This window comes from Vipera berus (assembly GCF_964194415.1).
Source record: "Vipera berus genome assembly, chromosome: 1".
NCBI lineage: Eukaryota > Metazoa > Chordata > Lepidosauria > Squamata > Viperidae > Vipera > Vipera berus.
In genome coordinates, this window is record NC_138202.1 from 117602851 (window position 1) to 117622781 (window position 19931).

General features: G+C 41.2%; 1 protein-coding gene across 2 annotated transcripts; it reads left to right on the forward strand.

The window, feature by feature from the left end:
- Window positions 1–3599: 3599 nt before the first annotated feature.
- On the forward strand, window positions 3600–8034 carry LOC308660478 (macrophage-expressed gene 1 protein-like). 2 transcript variants are annotated; one of them, XM_081314873.1, is made up of 2 exons: window positions 3600–3650; window positions 4934–8034. In XM_081314873.1, exon 2 carries the CDS (start codon window positions 5006–5008, stop codon window positions 7172–7174), a length of 2169 nt encoding a protein of 722 aa, XP_081170999.1. In that variant the 5' UTR covers window positions 3600–3650; window positions 4934–5005; the 3' UTR covers window positions 7175–8034. The 2 variants fall into 2 exon arrangements, with proteins under 2 accessions (XP_081170999.1, XP_081170998.1); XM_081314872.1 differs by having other exon boundaries at window positions 3606–3650; window positions 4968–8034.
- The last annotated feature ends 11897 nt before the right edge of the window (window positions 8035–19931 follow it).

Genomic DNA, 19931 nt, shown 5'->3' on the forward strand with positions numbered 1-19931 from the left:
ACCGGAAGGTACAGAAGTGGGGGAAGAGTCGCCGAAGCCGGCGGGAGACTGCATCGGGATCGTTCCCCTCCTACTGGAAAGCTGGAAAGGCCTGGCGGGGGCTGGATGATTCAGAGCCTTGCTCGTTTCGGCTTCCGAATTTCAGTCCTGCTTGCATTCCAGCCCTTATCTGAAAAATAGGGAGGGGGGGAGGAAACAAATCAGCGAACACCATTCTAGAGGCAAACAAAGTCATTACTAAAAGCCAACATGGGCTTGTCCAAAACAGATCATGCCAAACAAATCTTATTGCATTCTTTGACCGGGTGACAAAATTAGTGGACCAGAGGAATTCTTTGGATATGATTTACTTGGACTTCAGTAAGATATTTAGTAAAGTAGATCACAACCTTCTCCTTGATAAGATAGAAAAATGTGGGTTAGACAGCATCACGTGGAGTCAGCGTGTGGTCCTCAATGGAACTGCATCTACATGGAGGGAAGTGTGTAGTGGTGAGGCAGGCCATAAGGAAAAATATAAATAATACATATGGATGCTGTATGTCATAAATGTGAGGTAGGACACAACAGTGAGGCATAGAGAATAATGCGTGTATTAGTTAGAAGAAGAACAAGGAAATGGAAAATGTCAAACCACACATTCACCCCTGGGGCACCTTTGGTATAGCTGTCACAGAATTCAGTTATAGCTAACCACATATGTCTCGCTTGTACCCAACCACAGACATAGCACAGGAAACTTAGATGCTAGTAAGGTGCCTGTGACCATTGTTAGAAACAAGTTTGCACGATATTTAGCTAGAATTTCGCACTGCAAAGGGGGGCTAGGGATGAGCTAGAAGGGGGCTTAGAATCCATGTAACCAATCAGAATTAATAATTTACATTTCCGTGTTCTGTGACTTTTGAAGACTATAAATGTACCTGCTTGTTTCCTGGAAAGTTGTTCAGACATTACCTTTGCTTTCTAATCTGAACCTTTTGCGCGCAAAATAAAACAAACTTCTTTTGATTCCGAGGTCTGAGTCTCTTAATTCTGCAACAGTGGGGTGCCCCAGGGCTCTGTTCTGGGCCCAGTGCTCTTCAACATCTTCATCAATGATTTGGACGAGGGGAGAGATGGGGAACTCATCAAATTTGCAGACGACACCAAGCTGGCAGGAATAGCCAACATTCCAGAAGACAGGCTTAAGATACAGGAGGACCTGGACAGACTTGAACACTGGGCGCTATCTAACAAGATGAAATTCAATGGTGAAAAAAGTAAGGTTCTACACTTAGGCAAGAAAAAACAAGTGCACAGGTATAGGTGTGGAGTCCTAGTGGACAATCACTTAAATATGAGCCCGCAGTGTGCTGCAGCTGCCAGAAAAGCCAACAACACAGTGCTGGACTGCATTAACAGAGGGATAGAATCAAGATCACAAGACGTAATACCACTTTACAATGCCTTGGTAAGGCCAAACTTGGAATACTCCATCCAGTTTTGGTCACCACAATGTAAAAAAGATGTTGAGACTAGAAAGAATGCAGAGAAGAGCAACAAAGATGATTAGGGGACTGGAGGCTAAAACATATTAGGAACAGTTGCTGGAATTGGGTATGTCTAGTTTAATGAAGAGAAGGATGAGGGGTAACATGATAGCAGTGTTCCAATATTTCAGGGGTTGCCACAAAGAGGGAGTCAAGCTTTTCTCCAAAGCACCTGAAGGCAGGACAAGAATTCTCCAACACTGGAGGGTTGTTTTTTTTTGGTATGAATTTCATTAGTTTTTGTGGGGTTAGTAATGAGATGGGATCAGGATTGGGGTTGGGATTTGGCTTAGGGTTAGGGTTGGGGTTGGGGTTTTTCCAAATAACATTCTCAATATTTAGCAAACAGCATAATATCTGGGTTCATGTGTTTAACAAGAAATAATAAATAGATAATTATCATAAACAATATGTTAATTAATCACTGTATAGTCTTCTTTCTAATATATATTCAAAGTTACATACCACATTCCTTTCTCTCTAACTCATGTTTCTAGCCATTGATATAAATTATCCCATGTACTAAAATACACTAAATCTTGTTTCTCTTTTATCTTTAAAGTCAATCTCCATTTCTACACACTCTATAGTTTTCTTAATTAATACTTCTTCAGTTGGCAAATTTTCATTTTTCCAATGTTGGGCAAATACAATTCTTGCTGCAGTTAATAAGTGTAGAATTAAATATATACAATCTAATTTGCTCCTATTATTCCTAACAAAAATAATTCTGGCTTAAAATCTATTTGTTTTTAGTCATTTTCTCCAACCATAGATGTATTTTACGCCAAATCTTTTTGCTTTGGGGCATGTCCACCAGATATGATAGTAAGTACCTGGTCTTTATTTGCATTTCCAACACTTGTTTGAAGTATTTTTAAATATTTTTGCTAATCTCACTGGTGTCGTACGCCATCCGTAAAACATTTTCTATAAGTTTTCTTTATATGCCACTGCTTTAGTTAATTTAACATTTCTTTCCCATAACTCTTGCCAGTCTTCTAATTCTATATCATATCCAAAGTTCTTTGTCCAAATTATCATCGTTTCTTTAACTTGTTCTTCTTCCAAGTTTAACAGAAATTTATAGTGTTTCCTGGGAGTTGAAGTCCACGAGTCATAAAAGAGCCAAGGTTGCCTATAGGAAAGGTTGCCTATAGAAACCCCTATAGGGTTTCTTGCCTGAGCAGGGTGTTGGACTAGAAGACCTCCAAGGCCCCTTCCAACTCTGTTATTCTATTCCAAATCCAGATTCAGAGAAGGCTGTGGTCAAGATCTTTGGCTTTAACATATGAATAAAAGAATTACCAAGAAGTACAAGCCAAGTCTCTTAAACAATCTTTTTAACTCAACTTGCAAATGTATAATAAATCATATCATCCCATAGCAAAGTGCTGTAATGCATATTAAATACCTTAGGTATATGAGCTGGACCTGTAATTATCTCCTTTTTAAAATACAGGAACTACAATGGCCATCTTCCACTGAGCTGATATACAGCCGGTAATATTTCTACATGCACAAATAACCCTGCTTGTTCTTTAAACATCATTTAATGAATTTCTTATGCTCTCTTCTAAGAGACAGTATATTAGCTTGCGTCTGTGTATACAGTATACAAAGGTAGATGTCCCTGAGTCCAGATAGCCCCTACCCATTTGAGCTTTCGTAACACCTTATAAACCTGGCTCTTCTGACAAGCTTTGGAAGGCATGTAGCGACTGGCTCTCTGATGCTTTTGGTTAATAATTCCTCCCTGTCACAGATGGATAGACCTTTTGCCCAGGGCAACAAATATTTACACTGAAAGCAATATCAAAAGGAAACTATGCAAAAGAAGGTGGGGCCAGGGAGCTTAAGGGGGAGGAGAAGGAACTTGCTGGAAAAAGTTTCTGTTTTGACTTCAAAACTGCTGCCTGAAAAATCAAATCATTCTCCACAGTTAGGGACACTCCCATCACGTTTCAATGGTCCAATCCTATTGTCTGAGAAAATCGAAGTTCCTCTTTAGTCTTTCTTCATCTTTTACTTTTTTTAAAAAAAGAAATCTGTGAGCAGACTAGCCGAGAGTTCCTTTGGTGGAGAGAAAGAAGCTGTGGATCTGGGGAGCCAAGCAAGGTAAGGAATGCTTTTCAGACGACTTTTCCAAACTTCAGAGACAACCCTATTAGGGCCAAAGTGTTCAGGAGATTTGCAGAGTTTTGATCTCCTTTTTTGGGGAGACCAAGGCCCTGCAGGTTTTCTACTAATCTTAGAAACATAGAATATAGAATCAAAGGGCTGGAGGTTATCTAGTCCAACTACCTGCTCAAGGCAGGGGACCTTATACCATCCAGGTCAAATGGTCGTCCAGTCTGTTCTTGAAAATCTCCAGCAATGGAGCATTTGGGAAGGCGAGCTGTTCCATTGATTAATTGTTCTCACTGTCCAGAAGTTTCTCCTTTGTTCCAGGTTGGATCTCTTTAATGAGCTTCCACCCTTTGCTTCTTATCCTGCTCTCAGGAGCTTTGGAGAATAAACCAAACTCCCCCCCCCCCATCTCAGTGACTCTCTGCAATTGTTTCATACTATCTCTGTCTGTTATCATTTCACACTGCCCCTCAAGTACTGGAAGTCAGCTGTTATGATTAAAGCTGCTTCCTCTTTGCTGCTGTTCCATCCCCATCCTATGCCCTGTAAAGCACTGTTAGGGGCAAATAGGAGAAGGAGGATAATTCTCGGCACAAAGCCAGAATGAGGTCCTAACTTGGGTTTATCATATTTTTCCCAATTCAAAGAAGCAACCTGGTTAATATGTATTATAAAAACACAAGTGATGTTCTATTGTGTATGTATTGCAGCTATTGTGTGTGTGTGTTTGTGTGTGTGTGTTTGTGTGTGTGTATAGCAAAATGATATTTAAAAGAGTTGGATTATATATCAACTTCTGCAGCAACACTAAACTATTTTTCCATTATCTTCTATTTCTACCATGGGTGGATCCATCCCACCAGGCTCAAGGTTGACTCAGCCTTCCATCCTTCCGAGGTAGGTAAAATGAGGACCCAGATTGTTGGGGGCAATTAAGCTGACTTTGTAATAATGCCGCTTGGGGTGTGTGTGAAAGCCCTAATAAGCAGGCATATACATAGAATGAAGGCTACTGCTAAGCTTGTAAGCCGCCCTGAGTCTTCGGAGAAGGGCGGGATATAAATGGAATTAAAATAAAAAAAATAAAAATAAAAATTTGCATACATTTCTACTTCAACACAATTGCCAGAAATTGTAATTGTAACATTTGATTGCTACCTTATCTAGCTTTCTCCTTCTCTAGCAGCTTTGCCTTTGATGATGCTGGCTATGATTTCTGATATTTGGAGGGCATCAGCTTAGAGAAGGTTTGATCGAGTAATAACAAATAGTCTTTTCAATAATGAAACTTTTCCCTGTTTTCAGGACTGTGCAAGTAAAGTGGTCTTTTCCCTTCCCTGACCATGGCATTTTGGCTTTGGCCTCTCTTGGTTTTGCTGAGCACAGAGATTGCAATAGCTGAAGATCCGGGATTCAAAGCTTGTAGACTGCAAGGTCTCAGTGAAAAGGTACTCGAAGTACTACCTGGAGGTGGCTGGGACAACTTGCGCAATGTGGAGATGGGCAAGGTCATGACCCTCAACTACTCCCAATGCCGGACCACTGAAGATGGTGAGTACCTCATTCCCAACGATGTCTTTGTGGTGCCCCTCAAGAAGAGCACAGTGGAGATCCACTCTGAAATTATTGAAGACTGGCTGTCCTACACGGATGCATTTTCCAAATCCATCAATGCTGAGGCTTCCTACCTCACCGTGCTCAATGGCAGGTTCTCCACTGGTAGCCAAGAAACGAAGACCCACAATGTCTATGATGAGACAATCACCACAAGAGTGCAGGTACAGCATCACATCTACTCTGTGAAAGCTCAACCGTCCTTCACTTTCCACAAGGACTTCCGTCATCAGCTTGTGAGCATAGGCAACCAGCTGGAGAACAACCAGAGTCGGATTGCCGAGTATATGGCAGAAATGCTGGTATTAAGCTATGGCACACATGTCCTCACAAGTGTGGAGGCTGGAGCATCCCTCATACAAGAAGATCAGGTGAAAAAGAAGTTTTTGCTGGACAATGAGGCTATGAAAGCAAGCATCACTGCCTCTGCCTCTGTTACTTTTTTCCACAAAGTCAATGTGGGAATTGGGACCTCCGTGGAAGGTTTGAGTAATATGACTAAGGACTATCTGGTAAATACTGTAAATTCCAAATTGGAGAGCTGGGGCAGTGTGCCCTTCTATCCTGGCATCACCCTCCAGAAGTGGCAGGAGGGCATCCCCAACAGTTTAGTGGCAATAGACAAATCAGGGCTTCCTCTGCCATTTTTCATCACCCCTGATGCTTTACCCGAATTGCCAGAGCCTACAGTCTATCGAGTGGCCACTACAGTGGAAAATGCTATCCGCCTCTACTATGCAATCAACACCCACCCGGGCTGCGTTGAGCCCAGCTCAAAGAACTTCAACTTCCAGGCCAATGTGGATGATGGCTCGTGCCAGAACCCCAGCACAAATTATACCTTTGGTGGAATCTTTCAGGAGTGCCATGGGGTTTCAGGCCAGGACCCAGAAGAGCTTTGCCAGGCTTACCGTATCCAGAACCCTTTGACTGGCAGCTACTCTTGCCCAAAGAACTATTCGGCTGTCCTGCTGCACCAAGAGCAACGTACAGCCAACCAGCCCAAGATGGAGTGTCACCAGCAGTGCCATTCCTGCTGGCTTGTATTTAAATGCTGTAACAAAGTGTGCGGCATCCACTACTACCCCAGCACAGTGAAGTTCTTTGTTTATTGGTGTGCCGCCGCAGGCCCAATAACTCAGAACACAGGATTTCTCTTTGGAGGACTCTACAGTACTGGGAATGAGAACCCAGTGACCAGCACCTACACCTGTCCAGCCTACTTCTTCCCCTTGGTCCTCTTTGACAATCTGAAGGTGTGCGTCAGCAATGACTATGAGATGGGCTCCCGCTTTGCGGTGCCCTTCGGTGGCTTCTTCAGCTGCCAGTCTGGCAATCCTCTGGCAGGCTTACGGGAGGGGCAAAGCCCTGGAATCCTCCAGGATTTTTTCTACCAAGATTCCCCTACTAAGTACCCCATGAAATGTCCAGCTGGACATAGTCAGCATAAGGCATATTTAAGTGATGGCTGTGAAATTCTCTATTGCTTGCAGGCAGGGACACTTTTTGCTCAGCAGTTGGCTCCCATCAAACTCCCCCCTTTTCTGCGCACACCGTCCCCAAATGGCAGCCTTTCTGAAACAATCCTGGTGAGCACCGAAGGTAGCCAAGCCTGGGTCAAAATACAGCAGAGTGGGAGCTGGAGGTTGGCCAATGGCACAGATGCGAAGGAAATAGCTTTTCTTTTCCAGGGAAATGACAATATGGGACTATCAAACGGGGCCATTGCTGGGATTTGCATGGCAGGGATTGCGGTCTTGGTTATCTTGGTTTTTATCGTGTTCAGACTTCGGCGCTACAAGATGAGAGGCTACCAAAAGGTGACAAATGAGCATCTAGTCGATGATGATGGAAACTATGGAACCACAGAAACACCTCCAGAATTTAGTGCTGCCTGAAACATGTTTTCACCTATACTTTGAAGCTTACTTCCAATTGTGGGAAGTGGGAGAGGTGGAATAATAATGGAGAGTTGTGTAGGGATGGCGGAAGGAAGCATTAACTATGGGTGTAGGTAAAAATGTTTGATCAAAATGATGATAACCAGCTTCCAAGCAAAATAGTTTGCTTTGAATTGAGTGAATACAGGTAATTGATAATTCATTTACCTGAATACAGGTAAAATAAGCAACCAGGGGGAAATAAATTGAAAGATCTTGGTTTTATCACAAATGTCAAATTATATGAATGAAAGGAAAATAATTCAGCTGTAACAATATAGCTTTTTGTTTGAGCAACTGTAGTTCTGTAGCTGAAAGAGAATAGATTACACTGACAAGACAAGATAGGAAAGAACTTATAGGTAATTTTAATAGACAGACATGATTTAGAGCAAGAACAGCTCTTGCTGTAGTGTACTGAGAATTCATTTATATGTAGGAGGATTTATTTTACTTTTATTGCATCTGGACAGCCATCACTTGATACATTTTTAAAAAAGCGGATGAGCCACAATACCGAGTATAAGCAAGCTTCCTTCAGCAATCAGTCAATAAATCCTTTGTCAGTCTAATAAATTCTGTGTTGTTGTTTAGAAAAAGGTCTTTGACCCCTTAGGTGATTATTTTTTCACCACTGCCTTATTAAATTAGTCCTAATTGGTAAGATTGAGATAATTGCTTTAATTCCTGGAAATGTATGGGTCTATCAACATACTGTCTTACGAAACTCCACTTGTGCTGGAAAATAGAAATCAGCCAAATGCAAGTCAAATGTATGTGATAATATTCTGAAATGCTTTCTTGCTGAATACTTTGTTTATTCCCTTTGTTTATCACAATAAATTGATACATTTGGAAGTTTATCTCTAGTTGCTCTTCTATAAGTGGCATTGTGGCCTAGCGGTGAAGACGCTTGCTTCCCACCCGGAAGGTTAGGAGTTCAATCCTAGGTAGTGGCAGATGTTTCTTAGGACACAAAGAAAAAATACCTGCTGCGAACTCTGCATGGCATTAGGAAGGGCATCTGGACAATAAATGCTCAACTCCATCCAGTCACCTGCAACTCTGCCCCGAGTTAAGGGATTTCAGGATTGTAAAAAGAGAGGGTTTTTTAAAAAAATGGTTCGTTCTTCTCTCTCTTCTGTCAGGAAACCCAGCTTCCCTCCTTTAGACACTAGCCTTGTTTCTTCTCTGGGCCATGGCTGAAGTCCTTTCATCTCCTTTTTTCCACCCTGCAAAAAGACAACGGTTCCAAAACACCAACCAGTTCCATTCTGGGCCTCTGCTGTAGAAACATTCTTAGATAAACAGCTCAGACATTATATTATGCTAAGAATTATTGTGTTCTGGTATTTGGACTGAATGAAGTATTTCAATATACCTACAGAATGAGGGGGACACTACACACTGGCCCTCACTCCAGCCCCACGCGTTGCCCACGGAGCGGGCAGATTTCAAGAGCAGGAATGAAATTTGGCCTGTAAGAAATAATGTTCTCCTCAGTTTGAGTGCATTGAGATGTTGGGGTGGATGTGCCTGGAGAGCCATATGAGTCTTAACACTTAATTGTGCCCAATTCCCACAAAATGAGTGAGCAGGTCAGATCCGGAAACAATGAATTGTTCAGGGCTACACGCTAGGTTTCACAGTTTAGAAAACTCTCATCAAATATTTTTTGTAAAACTCCCTCATTTCAGTTCTTCTGATATTTTTCTTAACAAATTAGAATAGAATTTAATGCTTAGTTGTTGTTTCTTAATTGACATAAAAGAAATTCTTTATAGCAAACCCTATAATTGGTTCATTAAATTTAGTGCAGGTAGTCCTCGACTTATGGCCACAATTGAGCCTAGAATTTCCACTGCTGAGTTTTGCCTCATTTTACGGTCTTTCTTGCCACTGTTCTCAAGTGAATCACTGCCGTTGTAATGTTAGTAACAAGGTTGTTAAATGAATATGGCCTCACAATTGACTTTGCTTGTTAGAAGGTTGCAAAAGGTGATCACACGGCCCTGGGGACACTGCAACCATCACAAATATGAGCCAGTTGCCAAGTGTCTGAATTTTGATCATGTGACTATGGGGGATGCTGCAAAGGGAGTAAGTGTGACAAATTATCATAAATCACTTTTTTCAGTGCCTATTGTAACTTTGAACGGTCATTATATAAACGGTTGTAAGTGGAGGACTATCTGTATTATACGTACCCATTTTCCTCTCAGATGTGTTGAGCTACAAGTCCCATCATCCCCAGCCAGCATGTATTTCTTCTATTTTGTGGACCTATTAGGACAGACATGTCAAACACAAGGCCCGGGGGCCGGATCCGGCCCGCGAAGTGGTTTCATCCGGCCCGCGAAGCCATCCTGGAAACAGTGAGGGAACGGCCCCCACTGCCTTGGCCCAGAGACCCTCCTTCCGCCAGAGACCCTCAGATCTGTCCCACTCCTGCCCAGGCCCCCATAGGCACCCTTGATGTCAACGATGTAGAGCTGGCCACGCCCACCCAGTAGGCCATACGCACTTTAGCCATGCCCACCCAGTAGGCCATGCCCACCCAGGCCACACCCACCCGGCCCCCTGAGGGCAACCGCCATGCTGATGCGGCCCTCAATGAAATTGAGTTTGACACCCCTGTATTAGGAGGTATGCTACGCTGTTTAAAGCTGGGATTTAAGGCCTTACAAGCCTTTTCCTTGTGCAAAAATTGACTTTGAAAGAATCTCTCATGCTCTATTCTACTTCACCTATCTGAGGCAATTCTTGATTGGCCTCTTCAGATCAGAAAATAAAGGTGTTGCAGTTGTTCCTTTATTTTATCAGTTAGACCAGGGGTGTCAAACTGCCGGCCGGTGGGCCAGATGCGTCATGCTGAAACCGCACCCACCCCATTGCCGGCAATGGAGAAGAAGTTGCGATATGTCGCGACACGTCACGTGACATTGTGATTTTGACACCCCTGGGTTAGACAATGGGAGGAGGTCAACTGTCAGAGCAGAGAGTATTTAGATTCATGACCTTTTTTAGTAAGGTAGTTGACTCATTGTTTGATGCAGTTGCGCTCGCTCAAGGCAAAACAGATACACACATACTTCACTAAAAGCCAAAATCACAAGTCAGCTTGTCTTGATATTGGAACTGTCCTGAATTGTATTCAGAACTCATTTATTTGCAACTTGAGTCCTGGCAAGAATTGGGTCAGAAATAAGATAGCAATTCTCTCTCTTTCTAGCTGCCCCATATACCATTGCATTTATAAGTCTTTGGGGATAGAAATCCATCTTTAGCCAAGGTGCCTAAAACACCCCCAGTGTTGTTTCAAAAATACTTTATATTATTATTTTTATGCTAAAAAAGACCCTCTGTTTTGGTTTTTATGGGAACTGAGGAAGCTCAGGAATACTTGCATATTCAAATAGCTTTCAGCAAAAAGAGGTGATAGGCAAACATCTGTTTGAAGGATTACCTGGAAATAACAATCCAGACAGCTAATGGTCCTAGAGACCCCTCCCATAGGGATAGTATTCCAGGAGAGAGATAACTCATCTCTCAATTGCTGGACAGAAAGGCAGCTTCCTCATAGCAGTGGCTGAATGATCTGTCGCTCTTTATTTCTTTGTCATTGGTACTCCAATATTAAAAAGATTGAACACAAATCAGTAGGGTCTTTAGGTTCAGAAGGCAGAGGGAAAACATCTGTCCAATGAACAGGGTATTCTCTAGTTTGGTAATGGAACATCTGCAAGCAAACAACCAAGCTCAGAGAACACCAAAAACCGCACAGTTCAGTCCTGAGTTACAAATATTCTCTTGTGTTGGTAAATTCAACACTTAGTTTACACTCTTTGAGCAATCCCTACAAAAGTAGTATAAAATAGATAGCTGGTATGTCAGTTTAATTTGGAAGATCCTTGGTTTTCCTCAGCTTCTCCTGAGTATAAAGTAAAATGATACCTGTATAGCTTCTGAAGCATAGGGCTTTCTTTTAAAGAATAGTATGAATTTTTTTTAATTTTATTTTAATCCCATTTATATCCCGCCCTTCTCCGAAGACTCAGGGCGGCTTACAATTTAAGCACAAATCAATGTGCTTAGCAATAGCCTTCATTCTATGTATATGCCTGCTTATTAGGGCTTTCGCCCCCCCCAGCGGCATTTTTACAAAGTCAGCTTAATTGCCCCCAACAATCTGGGTCCTCATTTTACCTACCTCGGAAGGATGGAAGGCTGAGTCAACCTTGAGCCTGGTGGGATGCGAACCTGCACTAATTGCAGGCAGCTGGTGTTACTTAAGGAGGCATTAGCCCACTGCTCCACCAAGGCTCATATTGAATTTCAGTTACAGTATGCTGAGAATATTACATAATCCCAGATTCAAAGAACAAACTTCTAATCCCTTGACATGTATAGTTTTTCCTCAAGTATTTAAAAACGCAAATACTTAAGATGGACAGAAACTGGTGAGGTGGGAACCAGCAATTTTTGGGCCAGTAACATTCATTACCTAACCACAGCTCAACCATGGCCATCAAGGGTCCAAACAAGTATCTATTAATTCAGAATGGCAGGAGGAAAAGAAGTCAGGAGTACCCACACCTCAAGCATCATCATCATCATCATCATCATCATCATCATCATCATCATCATCATCTACCGTAGTTGGAAGGGACCTTGGAGGTCATCTAGTCCAACCCCCTGCTAAGGCAGGAAACCCTATACCATTTCAGACAAATGGTTGTCCAATCTCTTCTTAAAAACCTCCAGTGCTGGAGCACCCATAACATTTGGAGGCAAGCAGTTCCACTGATTAATTGTGCTAATTGTCAGGAAATTTCTCCTTAGTGCTAGGTTGCTTCTCTCCTTGATTAGTTTCCATCCATTGCTTCTTGTCCTGCTTTCAGGTGCTTTGGAGAATATAGAAGTCTCCGACTTCTTTGGACTGATGTGAGTGAATACTGTATTTTGAGTCTTCATTCTTATCTGTAGCATACATTGTGATCTAACCAAGTCTGGCAGTCTTCTGTCATTTCTAACCAAGAGCTCAATTATGAGGTTAGATGAGGTCTGCTATTTACTGCCAAGCCTGGGTGGGAAAATTGATTTATCCCATTTACAGAGATTCAATTAAACACTTCAGCCTACATCCATGAGTGTCTGAGCCTGTTCAATATAAAAATAAATACATATGACGTTTTATGACCCTAAGGAGAAAGAAAACATACTCACTACACAGAGAACATATAACGCAATTATTTTTATTAGGTGTATATTGAAGAGAGGTTCTTCTAGCAACTTATAAATGGTACTGTCAGAAGAATTTCCCGGTTCGTTTCCAGCTGGGGAAAGCCAAGGATGAAGAAATTTGAGGACAGCAGCTACCGCAAAGCAGGTCTTTATTTCGGGAAGGCAAAAAAGTGACAGAGAAGTGACTTCAGTGTTCCTGCCTTGCAAGGTGATCTCCCAGTCCTGAGTTGTGATTTTAATATGCTTTTTCTGCCCTAGGGCTGTGGGTTTGCTGGTTCCTTCTTTTGTGTTTTAATGGTTGTCCAATGTTCCCTTTCTTGTCTTAAGTGATATTTCTTTTGTCCAGTTTATATTTTGGGAGTTAATCCCATCAGGGGCAGGGCAAGGAGTTCTTGGCGGCTTTGCTATCTGATTTTCCCAATTGCTGGCTTGCCTCAGGCAAGTGGGGGGTTTGCAGCATTTTATAAGGTGTCACAGAAGTTCAGCAAAAGGCTTTTACAGAAAAAAAGTGTGTCTGCATGTTTTTCTAATGGGGAGGAGAATATGGGAGTTTTGTCAGGGTAAATCTTCCAACAGTACCAAGCCCACCTTTTACCCAGAAACTGTTGTCTTGTGCCAGAAATCAGTTTACACTACCCAGAAGATCAAAACCCAAAGATGCCCGTCGTAAAGCTGATGATAGCATTACACTGTTGGAAGGCAGAGCAATGTGTGCCAAATCACCTGCTGTGAAGAATCCCTTTGCAGTGCAGGATGTCGGCTTCTCAGCAATGATGAAGATTTGGGTGGCAAGTGGCTATTTTCTATTGCATGAGAAGTGGTTCTTCATCTCCCAGCCCCTTCCAATTTTCTTCCTTCTGTATCTCATACGAGTGCATTTTTCCCCCCACTATTGTTTTTTTGTCCATGGAAGTCAGTGGTCTAATAAATTTAAGTCTACAAAATACTGAAATAATTCTTGAAATTTTATTTTAACGAATGCAGTTTATCATCTTGAATTAAACATCTATGATTGTATTTTGAATATTGAAACATACTTTAGAACAGGGGTATTCAAACTTGGCCCTTTTATGACTTGTGGACTTCAACTCCCAGAATTCCTCATCCAGGCATGCTGGATGAGGAATTCTGGGAGTTGAAGTCCACAAGTCATAAAAGGGCCAAGTTTGAAGACTCCTGCTTTAGAATATGGTCCTTCCGTGTATGAGGCTTGGAGCAATCGGATCCATTGAATCCCTCACAAATTAAAATTAAAAAAAAGAGCCAATTTGGTCTAGTAGTTAAGGTGTTGGTGTAGCAATCAATACTAATTCTTCAGCTCATTTCTTTTCCTCAGAACTCTGAAACCTGGCTGATATATCCTAAGCTTTAAGTAATTTTGGGGGGTTTATTTTGCTTTACCCCTCCAGTGTGTGAAGACTGTTGCATTTCAGTGTGGAAAATTGAGACACAAATGGAAATACAAGTAGAGAGGAGTTACAATTCATTTTCCACTCTAGTAGCTGAGGTATGGATAGGCATGAACTCATATGAAAAGAGGAACTTGAGTTAATTTAAATGTGACAAGCAATCAGGCATTTATCCTTAGTTACAGGCTGGCTGAAACAGTCACCTCTGATCAGAATATGAAAACATTCTGCTCAGCACCAGACTAAATATGGCAATTCCTCTTTCCCTAACATTCAGCTGTATGTTTAACACATACAGCTTGCCAGAATGCTTTAATTACCTAGCCTCGGTTATAATAAAGTTAGCTGGGCTTGCAAATAAGAAACATTATCTGCTAAATAGGAGATAGCAGCACATGGCCACAACGAGCTAAGTGCAGCTCTTTTCAAAATAAGCTAAGCAGGGTCCGGCTAGGTTAGCTTTTGGAGGGGAGCCATCAGAAAATCTCAGAGTTGTAATTTGCATAAGGTAGTTGAAAAAGAGTCCTAAAGAGGACAATGGCAAACTGCTTCCATGGCTGCCAAGAAAACAAAAGTCTAAGCTGAACACAAAGGAATCTTGATGTTTACTCCTTTTCTAGTGCTTAGCTTGCCACTGCAACAGCATTTTCTGTCCAAAAATAAATGACAAAGTAAAATTAAAATATAACAAAATCTTCTCCTGTTGTAATAAATCTAGGGATATAATGCAACAAACCAAGCCTAAAACTGATGCAATCTTTGGACAAAGATGTGAAGATTTTATTTAGCTAGCTAAATTTATATGGCTGCCCATTTCACACAAGCTGACTGGCCAGCACCACAAGACTTCTCATACCAAACAAATTAATAAAAAAGCAACTGCAGGGAAAATGTTAAAATAACAGTGATTTTTTTTTAAAAAAAAAATATTTATTTATTTATTTATTTTAAAAATAGTAGGTTACTGTACTACTCCTGTACTCTTTTCTAGAATGGTGTTTCTGAAAAGACAGAAGGAAGAAGTGCTCTTCAAGAGAGAGAGGAACAATTCTGGCTTGGATAGTTACGTCGATATTAGTTTAGCTTATTTATATCTTAGAAAATTAGTACTAGACTAGTTGGAAATTAGTCCAGCGACACGGTGGCTCAGTGGGTTAGGACACTGAACTTGTCGATCGGAAGGTCGGCAGTTTGGCGGGTCAAATCCCGAGTGCCGCGTAGCAGAGTGAGCGCCTGTTACTCGTCCCAGCTTCTGCCCACCTAGCAGTTCGAAAGCATGTAAAAATGCAAGTAGAAAAATAGGGACCACTACGGTGGGAAGGTAACAGCGTTCCGTGCGCCTTTGGCGTCTAGTCATGCCGGCCACATGACCACGGAGACGTCCTCGGACAAGCGCTGGCTCTTCGGCTATGAAACGGAGATGAGCACCGGCCCCTAGAGTCGGAAACGACTAGCACGCATGTGTGGGGGAACCTTTACCTTTACCGTTACCTTTTTAGTTGGAAATTGTAAGTACCTGTAGAGACATGACAAAAATAAGGCTTGTAAAATGGCTCAGGTCTGGCTTAGGCAAAAATAAGTTTCAGGGTCTTGTGAATCATTACTCCTGCTACATGCAGACGGGATAATCCGTTGGAACACGGGATAATCCGTTGGAACACGTAGGCAAGTAGGCAAGAACAATGAGCTTCCATATAGGGCAATAACTAAAATGTAACCATTTAACTGCTTGTTGTTTGTATTGTAAACTTTGTGATTGCTTTTCTATATTGACTTGCTGACTTTGTAACCTATGTATCCAATTTGCTGACTTTGTAACCCAGACATGTCAAACACAAGGCCCGGGGGCCGGATCCGGCCTGTGAAGTGGTTTCATGCGGCCCGCGAAACCATCCTGGAAACAGTGAGGGAATGGCCCCCACTGCCTTGGCCCTGGCCCAGAGACCCTCCTTCTGCCAGAGAGCCTCAGATCTGTCCCACTCCTGCCCAGGCCCCCATAGGCACCCTTGATGCGAAGGATGTCGAGCTGGCCACGCCCACCCAGTAGGCCATACGCACTCTAGCCATGCCCACCCAGTAGGCCACGCCCACCCTGGCCATACCCACCCGGCCCCTTGAGGGCAACTGCAATGCTGATGCGGCCCTCAATGTAATTGAGTTTGACACCCCTGTTGTAACCTATGTTAACTTGCTGACTTTGTAACCTATGTTTCCAATAAAGGGAGAGCTTAGGACTTCGGTCTGTGCCCTCATCCCGAGAACACTCAGAGAGACGTGTCCTCATTTATTGGCAAGTCATGAGCCGCCTGCCGGGTGCGAAAAACCCGCAAGTACCCAAACAGAAACACGTTTGTGATGGGTTAGAGACACCAGCTGTGTTTAAGATAAGCACAGATAATACTGTTTTGAAAGAAACTCAACAATAAATAAAGCAGTGACAGGAAAACCGAGGTCTCAGAACTTCGTATAGCCCTGCCTAAGCCCTCTCTGGAGAACCCAGACAGATTTCCATAAATGAAGGATATGCTGCTGGGAATTAATCCTGTCCTTTTAAATGTGTATTGTACAACCTAAGGAAAGAACACACATCAACCTGGGACAAGAAATGGAAAATTCCAGCTCTGACAGTTTGCAACCACTCCTAGTCTGTATCACGAACCCATCATTATGGCTCTGAAGCCCATCACCAAAATGAATTGTGGCCACAAACGTTTCCCTTGATTCTGCTGTACAGTCACAAGGGAGCAAGAATAAAGCACAAAGTTGAATGGGAAATGACATATTTAATTGAATCAGATTCCTTTCCATGGGAACCTTTTGCAGGGTAAATCAGATTTAGGTCAATGCTATGTTATTTCCCAAATTGTCTACTTCACAAGCAGATCATTCATTGTTTTATCAGGTTTCTCGGCAAAGTTCACCGTGTACTTGGCTCTGACTCAATGCTTATTTCAACTCATTTTTAATCAGTCAAGACTATCTTGTGCTCCAGTTGCTAAAGAGAGATGGATGGGAACTGAATACACATACAAGTGAGCAGTGGATAAAGCACAAGAAAGCTCAGTTTCGCTGTGTGTTTTCTTCTCTGTCTTCAGCATGTTGTTTCAGACATTAATTTCTTCTATAAAAGTCTATTAACGTGTGTAAGAAATTGTATGCCAAGTGCCTATCACTATGCTATTGGAATTCATTTTTTGTTTTGTGAATGATCAGATCTGCTGTAGACCATTTTAAGCAATTCCTATTCAGGGGACTTAAGCTAATTAAGAAGTGAGTTTTCAACGAAGCCTTTTCAGAAGCCATAAGGATGGAAGTTGACTGACGTAGAAAAGTTTTTAAAAGTATGAGCCAATTGGTCTTTCCTTTTATTTGCAATGAACTCCCAGCCTTGAAGAACACTGTTACAATAGAACTTTGATATTTATTTTCCTCTGCCCTGTCCTACACACAGAGAGAGAGACAGAGAGACACTCAAACAATGCTTGTGGGAATTTTATGAGTGTTATAAAATTTTCTCCAATGAAATTTTTAAATTACAAAATATAATTATTTCTTAATTTTAAAAATATTGAAAGGAAACCACTTTTAATGCTATCTTCCAGAAAAGAGAGAGAGAGAGGGAGAGGGAGAGGGAGAGGGAGAGGGAGAGGGAGAGGGAGAGAGAGAGAGAGAGAGAGAGAGAGAGAGAGAGAGAGAGAGAGAGAGAGAGAGAGAGAGAGAGAGAGAGAGAGAGAGAGAGAGAGAGAGAGAGAAATAATAGACAGGGCAGAGAAAAACAGCCAGTAATACTGGGGCAGAAAAATCCAGTTAAAATTGCTAATGCCCTTTACTGAAAAGGACTTTTGTCTGAAACAACATCATGAACAAGATCTTGGCTGTGATGTAGGGATAATACAGAATGGCAGTAACTCAAAAACACTGAGGATCCAAACATAGAAACAAACCAACATTGGAATTTCCCATATTTAATAATCTCCCTAACATAATTTATGACCTTTCTGTTCTCCCTGTTCTTTTGCCTGATTTGCATTTATTTTGTTGCAGCCTTCCCCAGCTGAGTATTTTCTAGAACGGTGTTCGTCAACCTGGGCAACTTTAAGAAGTATGGACTTCAATTGCCAGAATTCCCCAGCCAGCGTGTGAAGTCCACACATTTTAAAAGATTAAGAAATGCTGTTCTAATCTAGATAACTGAAGATGAAACTCAGCCTCTTTGCTACCATCTGCCGGTCAGCTGAATTTTTGTAGCTCAGTAATAGAATATAGAAAACACAGGATAATTTGACCACAGTAGGAGAGGATTCAACTTCTTTTGTAGTTGTTATATATTCTTAGGCAAATTAATTGCAGTTATAGAAATGCCTCTTCTAAGCAATGTTTTGCAAATACAGGTATTTCCACATAGGCACCAGTCTCATCCCGTTTTTACTTTCTTTCACACGTTCAAAATCTAGCGTCTTCAGAGACAGAGTGAGCTGTTTTGTGGTGTACCTGTCAGAGGCTCACAGGCAACTGAAATGGGTTGGCTGAGCTCTTATATTTGAACCTGATAAGTTGACCCCTGATTTCTCATCTCACTTATCCATTTTGAAACTATTTGGTCCATTTTGAACCAATCAGGAACCAGCTTTTTTGGATTCCTATGGCATGGACCAACCATGGATCTGCTTGCCAGTTCAACCAATCAGTTCTCCACTCTGCCTCTGAAGATGCCAGCCACAACTGCTGATGAAAAGTCAACATATCACTGTCATTTGGCCCAAAAGCTCACCAGTGCCTCAGTGTCACTTTTTGTGCATTTCAGTAACTACAGGTGTAAATAAAATTCATCAAAAACATTTTTTAAAAGCAGAACATCAAATGGAGTTAAAATCCCGAATAACAAGATTCCTTGAATAACTTTTGAATTGGAATAAAAAGTACAGGAAATATTATCCAGCATTATAGCCGTTCAGAAAGGATGATTCTAAAAGTAAAAAAAGGTTTAACTTGAAAGTTTTTGTTATCACTGCTCTCTGCTGGTAGCAGCATTATCTGCATTCCTGTTTTCTTCTCCCATTGCTTATAATTTATTAGCCTGACATATTTCAAGTTTTGAAATTATTTTACCATTGGAATAATTAATACAAAAAATTGAAAAAAACATACTTTGTTTTAAAATAACACGCTTTATTTTTTAAATCTCTGAACAATTTTCAGTATTTTGATAAATAGCTCTCAAATAAAACCTTTTTGATAACATGAGTTAATCATGAAGTAAATTTCCATGTCTATAAAACTATCACTCTGAGACAAAACAAAACATTAATTGGTAGTCATTAACTGACACACAAATGTGCCATAGCTAGCATAGTCTGAGAAGAGGCATTCCTTCCAGTGCATATAAAAGGAGAATGCCTCTTCTGAGGTGACATTTGCTTGCCACAATTTTTAGAATACCCGAATGAAAGGTAATGCATTCAGCAGTATCCAAACATTAATTAACTTCCTTTTCGGCAAAGGAAATCCTCCATCTTCCCTCTTCTCTTGAATCACCAGAGATTTCGATAGAGCAATAAGAGCTGAAGAGACAGAAGGAATTTGTTCTACAGGTAAAGCTGTTTATAATAAAATTAATTAAAAATAATCTACTTGATTAAATGACACCCACTTTAATATTTTAATAAAATATTAATTTTAACCAATCAAACTAGTTATACCTTTATGTTACAAGTGAAATCTGTCAGTATTATTTTCATTAATCAAAAATACCACACTTAACATTTATTAGATATTTTCTTCCATCAGAAAAGTAGCTCACAGTACAAAAATAAGGAATCACTCATAATGATTACATTTCACATACTTTGCATATTTCAGTAGCTCAACAAACATGCTAAATGAAGCACTTCACATTGTTTTAAAAGAGGATAAATAAGCATTCAAGTTAGAAATAGTACAGAGAGAAGGCAGACACCATTATGGAAAAAAAAATATTATTTCTCGTGTTTCTTCAATGGACAGGTTCAATCTAGATCTTTCCAGTTTCACAATTCTGAAACTGGGTATTCTTACTGGCAGAG